This window comes from Pavona decussata, unplaced genomic scaffold, assembly GCF_977016875.1.
Source record: "Pavona decussata unplaced genomic scaffold, jaPavDecu1.1 SCAFFOLD_88, whole genome shotgun sequence".
NCBI classification, from domain to species: Eukaryota; Metazoa; Cnidaria; class Anthozoa; order Scleractinia; family Agariciidae; genus Pavona; species Pavona decussata.
The window spans coordinates 811,264-827,941 of record NW_028145505.1 but is presented as its reverse complement, the minus strand read 5'-3'; the positions used below and the strand labels follow the sequence as shown (position 1 = coordinate 827,941).

General features: G+C 37.2%; 1 protein-coding gene across 1 annotated transcript in view; it reads left to right on the top strand.

Moving 5' to 3' along the window:
* LOC146474584 (uncharacterized) overlaps positions 1–4,369 on the top strand; it is a 37,150-nt gene extending 32,781 nt beyond the window's left edge. Inside the window, exon 7 of the mRNA XM_085116924.1 lies at positions 1,773–4,369. Coding sequence (XP_084973050.1) covers positions 1,773–2,107 — 335 coding nt within the window. The 3' untranslated portion in view covers positions 2,108–4,369. The remainder of the gene's footprint in view (positions 1–1,772) is intronic.
* The last annotated feature ends 12,309 nt before the right edge of the window (positions 4,370–16,678 follow it).

Here is a 16,678-nt window from a genome sequence, read left to right as displayed (position 1 = left end):
TTTTAAGCGCTCACTGAAATATTTTGGGCCACAGCCAAACATTATTTTTCCTGTATTATTTTCTTAAATTTTAGTTACAATATAGAATTATTTCTGTAGGAGGAATATTCCTAGAGTCATTAATTGTTTCGAACATTTTTTGCTCGTCATTCATGATTCGCAGTGCATATTTTTAAACAGTACTATGCCCTAATTTTAAAGTAAACGTTCAAATATTTCGAACCATAACCAAACATTATTTTTCCTTTATTTTTTTTTTTGTAACGTTTTTTATGAGACTATAAATATTTCTGTACGAGGAATATTTACAAAGTAACAAATTTTGAAACAAATGTTTTATTTTTAACATAGCGACCAAATTGCACGCGTAGAAACATTACGTGGTATCCAAATTTTCTTTATTGTACGCATTTCAAACTTTACACAAATGCATTAATAGTTTCCACAGGAGAAATATTTAAAAGAGAACGTAATGTTTTCATCCACAAGTGTTTTATGCTCTCGAACGTCATCGGAATTCAGCAATGTGATCTTGCACGATCAACAAGAACAGCTTATGGTTCAAAACATTTTCCGCTGACGCGTAAACAGTTTAATTTATATGCACTTAAGATATATATAACTCAAGGCAGGATGAAGAATTCGTAACGTGATTACGTTCATACAATAAGCAGAGTAGCATGTAAATAAATGCTATTAAAAAGGAATTCTGGAGCTCCGCTTTTAGGCTTGGCTAAATATATATATTATGACAGAAATTACAACCAGGTAATTACTGCTGTTACGCAATGACAAGGACCAAACCGTAAATCCGGCTTTTAAACAACTAAAATTAACGCTACAAAAATGGGAAGAACAGGGAAGTGAAAATGTATGACTAACTAACTGAAGAGAAAACAAAAGATCAGTAACATTACTGTAAGATCTTACAGAAAGGATGAATTTGTTTTTGGAGGACTGTTCACACTTTGCGTTTGACCTTTTCATGGTTTCTGACGCTATTTTGGTTCAGGCTCAAACGTGTTTAACATTGCAGCAACTGTATGTAGTTTAAGCCAACTTTGAAGGATCGGTGCCCTTGTAACTCATCTCGAAATTGATAGACTCGTTTTTTTTTCAAATCAGTTTTTATATATTTCAGTTAATGTTACGCTTTCGTCAGATAGAAACTTAGGTCTTCATAGATCTGGACGTTTCAAGTTTAGCAAAACTTTATATCAAAAACAACTCATTTCGTTTGTAGTGTAACCACAATTTTAATATTTTAATTAGAAGGCGAACTTAAAACTTCGTTTACAGTCGCCAGGAGCAAACTCCCTCATATTTACTACAAATTTTAGACAGGTTTACCTGCCAACCAAGATATTACATCGGTAACCATGAAGAAGTCCGCTTCCTTTATTCTCTACACATTCACGTTCTATATTTTTATCCTATGAAATTTCGCTACCGTTTCACATGTTGAAAGGACGCACAAAAGTCTAACCTCTAGAGAACAGCCTCCCCGTACAGCCCACTGGATTAACCCTTCCCCTCACCCCACCGCGCTCCGATTTCACAGTTTCGCTATGTGGAGAACCCTCCTCTTCCCCCTCTGGCCTCGCAGTTTCGGTAAATGGATTTCACCCCCTCCCCTCCCCCCACCAGATTTTGCAGTTTCACTGGGTGTTAACTAATTTGGCATTGCTGGTAAACAAAACTTGTAAAAGAATTTATTCTCGGTAGGGATTGTTAAAAACTCACTTGTTTTATCCTCTTTTTCTTCCCATCAGCTTCCAGTTGTGAATACAGTGAGGATCCCAAAGCATTTATATTTTCGTTGGTAAACAAGCCAGGACGGTCGCCTGTTAAGTTATCTCCACCAGGACGGCATCATTCTTACGAAAAGGCTATAATTGGCTGCAATCAGTGGGGACCTACATTCGGGGGAGGTGATATTTACATATCTGACGGCGCATCATCAAGTTTTGAATCAAAGTCAGATCTTGGTAACACCTACGCCCCTCCGAGTGGGTACGAATATGGCACCACCTTCGTCCAAACATTCCTGGCAGGGACCTATAAGTTTCAACCGGATGAAATAGAAACATTTTATGAAACAACTTAAGGAAATAAAGACTGGTACCAAGCTGGTGTCTCAGCTTACAGCAATTAATTGAAGGATTGCAAAACGGTAACATTTTACTCTGATTAAGGAAAGTAAAGTCAATTACTTCTAACCATAATTACTGTTACTTTGAAAGGTGGTATAGATTTCTCTTATTAAAAGTGCCATAAGCTAAGATACAAAGCAACACCTATGTCATTAGTTGGTAGAATGATGTAGTATTAATAATATATTAATAGTATATCTATAATATTGACAACATTATCAACCTATCGCCGCGCAAGAAATCTACAGCTGAATCTACCATACGGTATTGGCATTTGTCAACAACTTGCGGAAATATGGAATGCTAGCAGTAGGAAGATTTTAATTATCTTTTTTGTGGATCAGTAACATGAAATTTGCATGATATTAAAGACGATTAAAATTACAGTATAGGCAAACTAAGACCTTTAAAAGTATAATCAGGTAAACTTATGCCACATGGTAGTGTCATCAGAAGTTAACCAGTAAAATTAAAAACAAAAGTCAATAAATGCCAAATGCTCTTCAGCGTAGGGGATGGAGCTGAAAGAATTCGAAAGCAAGGCGAGATAGGTAGTAAATTACATTAGTGACAAAGTGTTCATTAGCGTTAAGAAGAAACAATTTAAAAAAAGATTGATATAGATTATCATCGATCAACTGCAGATGGCTAGGATGGAGAAGGAACGTAGCTGATTTTTCTGATGCAATCAAGAAGAACTTAGTTATTCTTAATTACATCAGAAAAATCATTCTATTAAAATGACATCGATTGTGGTTTGTTCTTCCCTCTACAAATCACTTAAAGTTTTCTTTTCGGAGCTGTGAAAGCGATTTCAAATATTGTCTACAATTGATTAAAACACGGCAAGGAAAAATCACCATGACCATACCCCTTTAACAGAGAAGCAAATTTGTCCAATTTAGCGGCATTGTAGAAAATAACAGTTAGGTTAAAGGTCGATGATTGAGTCACTAGCTTGAAAAGCTATAGTACTAGTGATTACAAGGAGGAGGGGTTGGAAAACAGCGTTTGCCTTACAATAGGCAAAAAAAGATACTAGGTTACCATCCTTTAGACTCCTTTTACTCGAAAAAAAAAATGATGTTAAGGAGACGCTAAAATTAGAACATGAACAGGGAACCCGACGACAAAATTTAAGCAAAATACTTTTACTTTTCAGTAAAGCTATACTTGTGTAAGCTAATTCGATCGGTTTGATCTGTTCGGATGTTTAACTGAAAATTTAAGTTGCAGAACGTTTCAGGGAATGGAATCTTATTTTCAGAGTTTGAGAACAGTTGTAGGCTTTACGAAAATGAAAGCTGGCCTATTTTCGAATTACAAAGACATATTTTCCACTCCTAAAACGAAATAAATTTGTTTTTCAGTGTTACAAAATATGGAGCTATAATTTAGACGATGAGGAAATTGTGAGATTTTCTTTACAACTAAATCCCAAAATCCTTAAGCGTTAAGGTCTTCCGAACAGATATCTACCGCAATGAAATATTGGGAACCTTGTTAACAAGGACTGAACTGGCTTCTGTCAGACATACAGAAATCGAGTTTGGTCAACACAGTTATTTCTTTAAATTTCTAAACAAATTCTTTTTTGGGTTTAGTTATAACTTTGGTGGGAAAAGTAGTGTCGTCTATGCAATATCCGTTATGAGAACTAGACTACAAACACTAATGGAGTAAAATCTATAATGATTAGTTCAAGTAATGATGTCGGTCTTCATTCTTTAATAATTCAGTGTTTAATTTTAAGACAAACGGAGTCATCACGATCATGCAGTCTAAGGGAATTAGTTTCATCTGGGATCACTTTATTAAAGCGGTTTTCAATTGAGGGTCGAAAGTAGTTTTTCGCGTTTTCTTTAGTGTTGCATTTTAAACGTTCTGTGATTGGCTATGCCAGCGAAACCTCAACCAATGAGAAAGAAGCAAAGGCAAAACCAACGTGACCTATTCCGCAAGCGTATTTCCCTAACCTCCATCATTCTTAGGGTCCTCTTTTAGCCGCAACCAGGGTCCTTTTTTCGAGGGACAAAGAGAGAGGACTTTGGAAAAGAGGTTGGCATTTGCCGGCGCTTTGCGCTAGTTACATGTGTTTGCTTCGAGTTCTGATTGGTTCATTGTGCTGTGTATGTCTATTGTTATCAGCCAAAGTTACTGTAATTACTTTGGTTTTGGTTTTACGATACTTAATAAAAAAACCGCCATTAACCCTATTCAACCAAGGCTTTTTTTTTTTTCGTTTCTGAACCTCAAGGGGGACTTTGTGATATCTCCAAAACCGCCCAATGTTTTACTTTGGGTTTATTTCGGAGAATTGGAAGACTAAATAGAGCGCAGTTGAGACACTGTAATTATAATTTGTCGTCTTATCACCCTTCCGATCTTACTTTTTTTAACATTTTTTTTTTATTTGCACTTAAAGCACAAATACTAGACTAATACAAACAAATACAAAGTTAATTACACTAACGCTAACGCTACTCACTAACAATAATTACAAAATAACATTACATTACATTCACAGTCGGCTAGATTTAATTTATGTTGTGGTTATATAATAATATAAACCTATATACTAATTTGTACAAATACTTCTACATCAAATTTCTTTTTTTGGTAGAACGTCTGTATATACAACTGCGTCTATAACTGTTAATACCCGATACTCATCTATTGAGATGTTTTTACTATAACATGTTTTCCCATTTTTTATAATGAACAGATTCTTTTTTATTCTTTTTTGCAATTAAAAATTCAAGTTTCCGAGTTTCAGATGTTTTAGCCTTCAGTAAGGATACAGACGGCTAGATATTTTTACAACGACATGAATAAATGATATATTTCCCAAGAATGATTATGTGATTTAACAAGCAATTCCCAGGGTTATTATCGGAAATACCAAAGAGGATTGTTACCTTATTAAGCTTATCAATTTTCATATTGAAAGTATTTAACGAAGAAATAACCGAAAGCCAAAAGTTTTTAGTGTAGGTACAGCTGATTAGAAGATGCTCAAGGGTTTCTTCGTGATCTCCACAAAAGGTGCACACCGGAGAAGGAACCAAATTCATTTTATATAGGATTTTACTGGTGTAGGGAATACGATTTAAGATTTTGTTTTGAAAGGCTCTCGTTCTGGTGTCAAGAGTGACTCGACCCGGCAATAGATAAATATTCTTCCAGTCTATAGTACCTGAAATATTATATACGGAACTAAACTTAGATTGGGCAGTCGGAGAAATCTGGATTCGTTTGACCAGGGTGGAATAGATTGATTTTGAAGTCATTCTAGTTATATCTTGAACATCGTCTGAAACAGTTTGTCAATTGGGTTTTCTTATTATTCTCTCCATCATTAAGGAGCTGTTTCCAGTTAGGCAGAATGGCGGAAAAAATGCCTTGTAGGAGTAAGTAATCTGACAATGAGAGATTTTTCTCTCTAAAAGCGTCCCACCTTTTTAATTTTGAGTCGTTTGAGAGAATATCTCCAAGTTTCACAAAACCTGCTTCTTTTACTAGATTCTCTTGTTGTATATTGATTTCTTGTTAATCAGAAGGTTCTGGTTGTTCCAGATAGTCACATTTAAAACGTCATGTTTTGTAGCTATTATATCGTGATTGTCATTAAAGTCAGACCAAACTTCAAGACATTCTTTATAAAAAGAAGGTAGTTTACAGGGAAGGCGCGATGGATTGAAATTGCACTGAAGCAGAAAACTGGTTCCTACATTCTTAAGATAGTGAGACAAGAAAACTTTTCACGGGTTACTATTATCATCGAAATACCTTGCAAGACACACAATTCTTTGAGTTTTAGTTAAAGATTCAGGGTGAGGCATTTTGAGGCCACTGTCTTCGTATTCACTAATAAAGGCTGGTCTTTTGACTTTGTCTTTTCCTCTCCACACAAAATTGAATATCGCAGAATTTATGCTTTTAATTATGACCTTATCAAAAGAGATAAAGGAGGCCCGATACATAAACTTAGGCATAGCAAATGTTTTGACTAACTGAATTTTACCAATTACTGTTAAGGTTCTCATTGCCAGCGACTAAAGGACTTTCTTATTGACTTTAAAGTAAGGTCGAAGTTAAGCTCTCTACTTTTACGCTGATCATAAGTGAAATATATACCTAGTATTTTAATTGGCTCATTCACCTTATTAATATCGAGAGCTTCGCGATCGTGATTTCGATAGGAACTTCCTAACCAGTAGGCTTCTTTTTTGTCCTTATTTAGTTTCAGCCCTGAACATTCACCATATGTTTTCAATAAGGAACTAAGAGAGTCATAAGATTCCTTATCGCGTAAAAAGTTTGTTAAGTCATCGGTGAAAGCGATACATTTGATTTCTTTGTTTTCTACTACTATACCTTTTATATCTCGAGTCTGTTTTATAGCGGTAAGGAGGGTTTCCAAGGCTAAAATAAATAAATAGGGCGAGAGAGGGTCTCCCTGTCTAACCCCTCTTCCGATTGAAAAAAAAGGAGTTGCTACACCATTATTCATAATGCAGCTGGATATATTATTATAGAAAAGACGTATCCACCTAACAAAGGATTCTCCAAAATTGAGCTTTTCCAAGGTCTTGAAAAGGAAGTTCCAACTTAAGGAGTCAAACGCTTTCTCGAAGTCAATAGTCACCATGAGACCGGGGAGATTGTATAACTTTGTATAGTCCATAATATCACCTATAGTTCGTACTGCATCAAAGATGTTCCTTCCTTTCACATATACGCACTGTTCAGCACTAATTAATTCGGAAAGAACTTTCTCGAGTCTTAATGTTATAGCTTTGGACGCAGTCTTAACATCCACGTTTAACAGAGAAATGGGTCTCCAATTCGCGACATATCTTTTATCCTTGTTTTTCTTCTCAATAAGTTTTATAATTCCTTGTTTTTGGGAGTTTGCCAATTCTCCTTTTCCATAGGAACTGTTTAAGGCGTCAACTAACAAATGTCCTAAGGTGGGCCAAAATACTTGATAAAATTCTGCTGTCAGGCCATCGTTACTTGAGGATTTTCCGTTTTTAAACGTTTGTAGAGATTTAAAACACTCCACCTTTGTAAGAACCCCTTCACAAATTTGTTTGGCATCTTCGTTTAAAGTTGGAAAACGGCATTGGTCAAGAAACGCATCGCTAACATTGTTATGATTGGGTGGATCGCGGTTAGAGTACAATTCAGTATAGAAGTCATACAATTCTGATAAAATTGATTTAGGATTAGTTATTAATTACCGCCTTTATCAAAAATTGTACGGACGCAAGATTTGCTCATCTTTCTACTTTCTAAATTTAAGAAATATTTGTTATTTTTCTCACCATGTTCATACCAATTGGCTCTAGAACGAATAACATTACCTTGAATAATATAATCATACAGTGAGTTGTACTCAGGTCTGATCGTTTCCAGCTGTACAGCGTTATTTTCTGTCGGATTAGAGACAAAAATCTCTTGACATTCTTTCAAATTATTCTCGATTTCGCAAAGACGACTTCTCCTTTCTTTTGCCTTTGTTTTGCTATATTTCATTGTTACTTGTCTTATTTTGTATTTAATTGAATCCCGCAGAAGACGTTAGTCTAACACATCATTAAATTCTACCAGCCACGAGGGAACGTTGTCTTTTATAAGATTGATATATTCTGGATCTTCTAACAGGCTAGAATTAAATTTTCAATATGACGGCCCAGTTGGTTGCTTTTCAACACTGTCAACCTGGAGCACAATAGCAGCGTGGTCTGTTTTGATGGCAGAAATTATACCTGTGTTGTCCACGCCATCTTGAAAATCATCGCTTATTAGCCAGTAGTCAAACCGACGTTGGACTAAAGGCTTATTTTGTTTCCACGTGTCACGCATTTTACCCGGGTTCCTTAGTCTGCATATCTCTACCAGGTTAAAGTCTAACATCAACTCGGGAGTTTGGTTACCACGTCTTTTTTTTCTGTTTTACTTCCATAGCTATCAAGTTGAAGACTTAATGGCACATCAAAATCACCTCCCATAATAAACCTTTTTACAATAACTGTCCAAATTCCCGCGCGCTGATTGGCTCGTAGCTATTGTCTATAAGAGTACAGACAATAAAAATGACGTCAGATGTGACGCGCGCGCTTTCTCAACGAAAAAAAAGGCCTATTCCGCTCGTATTTTTTCCATGTTATTGTAAAAAACAAATCGACGGCTGTTTTCTATGGTCTATACTCTTATAGACCATAAAATGACGCCATAAAATGTCCAAAACTTGGCAGTGAAACCACTCGCCTGCGGCTCGTGGTTCCACTTGAGTTTTGAACATTTTTTGACGTCATTTTATGGTCCATAAGAGTATAGACCATAGAAAACTGCCGTCGCTTTGTTAAGTAGTCCTGATCATAGTCACTCTCAAGTCACTCTCTTTTGCAATTTATTCCTCTGAACCTAGGCTAAATCGAGGGGGGAGGGGCGGGGTTAGTAGGGCGGTTTGTGCCCGCTCCGACTGAGGGTTTTTCCCAAGGTACTCCGGCTTTCCTCTCTCCACAAAAACCTGACACTTTAAAGTTATACTTTGACCTGGACGACAGTGGCTGATTAGCCACTATGTGGATGTGCCGCTGAAATTCCCATTTATTTATTTTATTTATAAGAGATACTCAGCTTGAAAGGTTGCCAGTTAAAAGGAAGTTTTAAAAAATTGTTTTCTTTCAATCGGCTCTTGTCTGTAACTAACAGTAAAAGTCGATCACCGCTTGTTCGCAAGGCGTTAATATTCAAAACCGTCCATTTATCGCTGTTAAATGAATCAATCTTTTTTTACCCAAACTCGTGTTCAACCGTAAATAACTGAGTTACGCTTACATCTTCGGCCAAGTAACATTCCATGTCGAAAAATAGCATGTAGAAAGATAATCGCAATGCACGTAACACTGTAAATGGTTGTAATTGTTGCTGTTTTGTCAACACGCTGATTGACTGCACCTTTTTTCTTCCCTCGCAGGGCCATTTTCATGCTCAGTTTGTGAAGGTGAAGGACAAAACGCAGACAGTAACTGTAAAAACAGCATCCGCTTGGAGGAGTACAAGACCAACTCGGGGCGGCCCATCCAAGACCCAGTCTGCGCTTTTGCTAAGAAAAATGACGGCAGCTTCTTTAAGCGTTTTTGTTTGTCCAGGGAGCAGTACAACAATTATAAATCTGATTGTGAAGAAGAGGGCGACTGTTCTTCTGTAATGTGCGAGGAATCGGCTTGCAAAGCAAAGTTCCCTGGTTCAGGTATTACGACTTTTTTCAGACGAAGCTATTTAGCGAAAATGACTCGCATTTGCTCCGGTTAATTGCCTTTCAGTATGCTGTAAGATTGGTCAGCAAATTCTTGCCATCCCACTACCTGAATTAATAACAAACGGATTCAAGCCCAGTTGTAAATTGGTTACATATATTTGCTTCGAAAATTTGGCTCATTAGCATCTTTTTGTTTGAGATTTGTCAACGTGATTTAATTTGCATATTAATGGTGGAAAACATGGTTGTGACGTTTATGGAAGCGAGGCTAAGTGCAAAACTTTTCAAATGAATTTTTTTTTTTTGCATATGAATCAAAACTAATTGTCATAACAAACTTAGCCTCGCTTTCATACTGAGGTTCAAAGCAACTCGGAAATGGTATATTTACAATGTTGTTATGTTTCTCATTACAGAATAAAGCAAACGTGGAGACAACAGTTTGAGCTTAAAGACCCTCGAGAGACATTCTTCAAGCCAAACCATGATTTGTGTTTGAAAGCAAGTAGCTTTGATACTTGTCAGTGTGTGTCACAATGTAACCTGTTTTGAGTTAAATACTAAGAAATAAAGGAAATGCAACATCCAAACTATTCCTCTTCAATTGAAGGTTTTATTTTAGTTTTGTTCTTTTTCCCGTCGTCGAAGTTCATGGACTCAGTAAAATGTTATTTTTAACTGTCTGCCACACGGAACGGCATGCTCTAATGAATACCAAGCGGACGGGTAATTCAAAAACCTGCATTGATAATGCTAAACTTAAAGCCGTTTTTTAAAACACAAATGATCTATCTTTTTGGAAGCAATTCCGAACGACGAGAAATCTAGTAAATCGGAATTGCCAAACAAGCTTACTATAAAAATGCGTTCAATGATTACTCTGGAATACAATCCGACGCAAAACAAGGAAGACTATCAGTAAGAACTGACTTGACGCCAGCTTAATAAATGAAACCGTTGCGTGGTTTTCACTAGGACATAAGGAGATGCAGAAGCAGAAGACCAAACGCTGTTTTAGCAAGTGAGAACACCTGCGACATAGTTAGAAGCATAAGCATAAGAAGAACGAACACATTCGTTCTTCTTGTGCTTATGCTCATGCTGATGTCGCAGTTTTCACTGATGAGAACGGAGGCGACATAAGCACAAACACAAGGCAGTCAACCGTTTCGAGAAGTCTGTCAAGAAACGGTTTTCTGCGCGTGCGTCTGTATTTATGCTTATGAACTAGTGTTAATGCTCACTTGCTTATCTTTATGCTTATTTATGTCTTAGTGAAAACCAACCTTAGTGAGATAGAAAAAAATGGGCAAATATCAGAAAACCAAATAGTTATACCAGAAATGTTTTAAAATCTCTTTTTTCAGACAAAAAATGGGCCTCACCGGCCCTTAGCAGACATGTAATGGAGGTTGATAACTCTTTCGAAGAGTTTCTTAATGAAGCTGATTAAGATTTTAGTTTTGAACTTTTTTTTTTTTCACTCCTACCAAAACTTTGTCAGTCAAAGACAACTGAATTAGATAATATTTCAGTGAATTTTTTAAGGGAATTCCCCGCGTTACTCGCTGAATCTCTCACTCAATCCTTGATGACTGGCATCTTCCTGATGGATGGAAATCTGCTAGATTCATTCCATTGTTCAAAAACCCGGGGAAGCATACTGAGCCGACAAATTACCGACCGATGTCAGTAGTTCCAGTGAGTGGCAGCCAAGTTGAACTGATAATTTACGACCATATACATAAATATCTAACAAAGGATAGTCTTCTTACATGTCATCAATCTGGTTTCCGTTCTCTTCAGTCCACGGCTACGGCACTACTTGGGGCTAGATAGTTGGGCTATGAATATTGATCGTAGCTTTGTTAACGCTGTTGTCTTTTTAGACCTTAAAGTGCCCATATCGGAATTTTTTTTATTTTCTTATCTGAATTTAAACATCACCCTAAAAACTTCGGTGAAAAAATTTTTCGATTTGCATAAAACGCGAATTTCTTATGAATTTTATAAGACGTTCAAATTTGCCGCCATTTTGGCCCACCATTCGCATTAGTCTCCTCTCGGTTTAGCAAGAGCTGTGACGTAGATTCAGGAACACGTGACTTCAGCCTTTCTCTGGATCTCACTGAAAACAAGTCGCGGTATTTCTACACGTTTCTCGAAAATGCCGGAAAGATGTGTTGCAGCGAGATGTGGAAACATCTAAGACGAAGCGAATGGAATAAGCATGCACAGGATTCCTTTCTTTGGCACCACATGCCCGCAAAGACTGAGGAGGCGAAAGAAATGGATCGATTTTATGCTGGAGCAGAGGAAGATGTGGAAGCGCGCCTGGAAAGACCTCGAAAAAAAAACATCCTTGTGCTCGATGCACTTCAATGACGAGGATTTCACAAGGCTGATGAATTTAGGTTTAAACTTAAAACGTGAACTGAAGTAGGATGACATCGCGTTTGTGTTTATCCTTTAAAAGAGCTGAGCGAAAGGAAGACGAAGACCAAGAGCCACCTTCGAAGAGGAGCAGGGAAAAGCGAATGGTAAGCTTTCGATACTGAATATTCACACCCGCTTGTGATATTCTAAGCGTTGTAACTTTCTGAGGTTTATAGTTTGACCTCACTGTTATCTCAGTCGCAAGTTTTATAAAATATGGCGTAATTGTTTTGGTATTTATTCTCATAAATCGTGAGATCCGCGGAGTTTCGTTGAGACCAAGCTCTCAAAAAATACTAGCACAAATGCTACCACGGATGTAAATAGATCGATGCGAAAACAGTCGCACTCGGCGAACACAGAAAAAAATTGTAAACCACGATGTAGATAAGGTAGATAAACTGCAGCAAGAATTCAACGGCCTCAAACAAATATTGTACACATATGTGTTGCAGAATTCTGCAAACAATAAAAATGTTGAAAAGTATAACAGCGTTATCGCTGAAAACCTAACCACCACAACGGGGGTTCAAAATAAAAAAGGGCACAAAACAAATAACAAGCGCAAAGAGCGCAGAAAAAAATTGGCTAAAAAAACGGATTCAGACACAAAGAGAAAAAACATGAGAAATTCATGAAGAATTTTTCAAACAAACCACTTAGCGACAGCCTGTTAGCGTTATTTCTAAAGGGCTCAAATTTGTCCCGACACCGGTGACAGACACGAATTACATTAGACGCCAACTCTTGTTAGACTTCGAACATTTCGCAAGACGTATGCGCCTAAAAGATACAATGGATTTCGTAAACTGTGGGACAATGACAAAAAGGAAATTAACCTGTTCATTGGACAAGCTAACAACTTCCATCCTACAATTAAATTTACGGCCGAAATTTCAGAGAACGAGACAAGCTATTATTATCACAGTTCAACACGTGTCCTTCCTGTAGTTCCGCGAGAACAATGTCGCTAGTCAGCGCTTCCCAATTGCCTTCGAGTTCCTTGCAGCAGTAGCACTCGCTGATATTTGCTAGCAGATCACGACTACAGTTACCACAAGTACATCTACATGGAAAATGATTCGTCCGAATGTATGTGAGTACTTGGCCATAGTTTTGACAGATGATAATGAAGAGCGCGTATGCAAAATGCAAGGTGAGAACTTTACCATCCACTAACACGCACTCTATTCTCCAAGCGTTTCGTTAAATCTTCCTCGAGTCGTCGCTTCTCCTCTTGTTCCTTGCGATATCTTTTTAGCCATTCTTCGTCTACTATCGGCCCGTCCGCGTACGGTTCGAGTGTATCATCATCTTCACACGTATTAATTGTTTCGTGGACGCCATCTATCGCCTCGACTTCGACGCTTTCAAATTCGTCCTAGCTGCTTTCTTCAGCGATTTGCTTACTTTCCGTGTCAGATAAGTTTTCTGCCATGGAATATACTTATTTGGAGCTAAGTTTTTCCTTCCTACCGGTGAATCTGACGATTTTCTTTCTGCCGCGAATGTACTTTACTGAAGGTCAAGTGAGTGCATAGACTCGAGAGTTCCTGAATGTACGTCACAGACCATGTCACGTGGCCCTATTGTGAGCCCGTCGGCATTCTCATCAGCGGGGCGGGTGGACCGCAATAAAATAGGATTTTAAAGATTTGTAAAATTCATAAAAAATTCGCGTTTCATGCAAATCGAAAAATTTTTTCGCGGACGTTCTTCGCATGATGTAAAGATTCAGATGAAAAAATAAAAAAAAATTCCGTTATGGGCACTTTAAAAGGGCCTTTCATACAGTTGATCTCGATATTTTGACACTTAAATTCCAATGTTTTGGGATATGTCGGTCCAATTTAAATGGTTTGCTTCTTACTCAAATAATGGAAGTCAGATTTATCATATACATTTTTGTTAGTCAACCCCGAAATTTTTGGTATTTGTTGCTCCTTATCGAATATTAACTACAGTTTTCACAAACCGGAATGTATACTGGTGACAACATTTTGACGTTTGCTAGTGCTGACGTTAATCATGTATATGATTGTCTTAATTACGATCTAAGCAAACAGTACACTTGGATATCAGCCAACAAGCTTACCTTAAATCTGACAAAAACTGAGTTTATGATAATTGCATTTTGGCAGAATTGATAGAATGTTTCAGAAAGTCCGATCCTTGTCTAACTATAAATGACATGGCTGTGGAGCAGGTAGCATCAGACAAATCTCTTAGGGTCTACATCGACCAAAGTTTACATCGGGAAGGTAATATTGAAAATATCTCTAAAAAGATTGTTTCCGCCATTGCTGCAATGAAGCGCATACGACCGTCAAATCCCATTTAATATTTAAATCAATATTTATCATAGCCTTGTTCAACTTCATGAAATAAGGCCTTTCTGATAAGCTTCAAAACTGTCAAAATCACGCAGCCCACATTTTTATGTCTGCTAGTTATGATAGTAATTTGAAAGATTCGTTCCAGGGACTAAGGTGGCGAAAACTCTGTCCTCAAAAATTAGACAAGAAATTTATTATGATGTATAAAACCTTACATGGGATGACAACAGAGTATTTAAGATCATGTTTCGTTTTTCGTTATTATGTGAATACTTGTCACTTAAGGAAAACTAAAAACACACCAGCTCTTCCACAACTCCTCACTGACTATATGAAAAGAAATTTCTCGTGCAGTGGAGCTCAGTTGTGAAGCAGTTTACCATTAGAATTACGGCAAGCGACTTCGATCTTTGAGGGATTTTAAGACTTACTGAGTAGCCACAGTTTTGAGGAAATTTTAAGTCATATTTTAAACACGACCTTCAAGGAAAGCAGCTTTTTTTTTTCTTTTATGATTGTAGTCAGGTAAATAGTTGGTTGACAATGATAAATTTATGAGCTGATGGAATTACCGTGATTAAATAAAGTTATCATATCGTATCATCTAGACCTGGCTTTTTTTGGTCTTCCAAAAACGTGAGGTTGAAGAGTGGGGGGCGATTTCACCTTTCCCCCCTCCCGTTCTCCCCTGCTTCCTTCCACATGAGGTTGTGGATGTTATGAAAGGTTTTGAGCTATGTCAATTAATTAGTGTGGTCGCACTATCGAGTTCAATCGTGATTAAGGCATGCTAAATCACGCTTTAGCTAAAGTCCGTGTGCAACCACCATAAAAGTAGCTTTCGATATCTCTGCAGACCCGCAATATAATTGAGAACAAACGCGGCAGATATCAACGTCTTAGCTTAAGCTCTATCTAAAGTTTGTTCGGTGGACCAATCTTTTGCGAGCTCAAAAATGACTGGTGTCTTGTTATTATTGACGTCAAAAAACCTTCTATTCACACGTAAAAAATGTCTTATTGCGCCGTTGGTCCTTTTTTTTTTCAAACTGATGATTCCCAGCCTCAGTGGATGTAATTAAGCAAAGAAATTTTAAATATGTCAACTTCAATTCAACAAAAAATCGAAGAAATGTTTCATTCAAGTCATGTTTCATTCGAGTCAAAAGGCTAAAACCAACAACGATAAACAGTTCCTTGAAGCTCAAAAAATTATCAATACTCCAAAGGCGTTAGCAGCCGCCTCGAGAGAAATTTCCCAGTAGTTATCAGGCTCTTTCTACTGAGCAAGCTTTGAAAGATTGCTGTGAACACGGGTAAAGTTAGTTACAACTTAAAATAATTATTTACTCAGCCAGTCATAGTAAGAGCACCACTATGAATGCCAAATGTATAAATTCCTCACCCTGGAGATAGCTTACGAATTCGAAAGTAGGCCGCAATTATATGGTGTTACTAAAAGGTATAGGCTCATTTAAATGGTTTCAGCATTTGGTTCAACGTGCATTCAACACGTTGTTGAACCAAATGTTAAAGGCGTTTGAACAAGTCGTTCGACATTGTTGAAAGCGTAAACAATGTTGAAAGTTTGTTGGAAGCGTGTCCAATCAAATTTTAATAGGTTTAAACTTTTATTCAACATCCATACAACATTTTCCTTTGTTCTCGAAAATGTTGAATGCTGTCGAAGCCCTTTAAACACTCCGTTCAACAATTTGTCCAACATCCGTTCGCATTTGTTGAACGAATGTTGGTCTAATTTTGAAACCGTTTAAACGGGTCTTAACCCAGTAACGAGAAACGGATTAAAATTCCACGGGTTAAAAAATATCTAAATATTAAAGAGAAAACTAGTAACAGGAAATAAAAATCGACAGCAAAAACAAAAAATATACTAGAAAAGGAAATTTAAGAAATAGCAAATTAAATAATGTATAGATTATATTCATATTGCAGTGCGAACACCTTTTAATTTATTCACGTTCTTTTGTGCACTGATAAGAATCCTTGCACAGTTTGGCTAATTTTGGAACCAAATCTGAATGATTTCGCGTTGAAATGATTAAAACCAAGGCAAGCAGAGCTGTCATAAGTTCGAAAAAACGCACAACAATAACTTACCTTGATCTTCTGAACTGTCCGAAATGACGACGATATTGCAGCTACATGTTAGGAAAGAAGAAAGCATCATGATGCAGCGAAGGAAAGAACAGCATTAAACAAACAAACAAACAAACCATTAATTTTCATAATTTTCCGTAACCACGCAATATTAACCTTGTAGAGAGCTCAAAAGGCTCCGTTGCTTTCTGTTATAGTTGCTGGCGTAGCTATGTCCGCTGTAAAACACATCTATGCGATACAAGAGGAAGAGAACCTCTGAGCTTACCTTCTATGACACCAGCCGTGAACGAGTAAGAACCCCAGGGAGGAATTGCCCACGTGATATTTTCGGCACGAAGATATTTTCGATTCCTTTC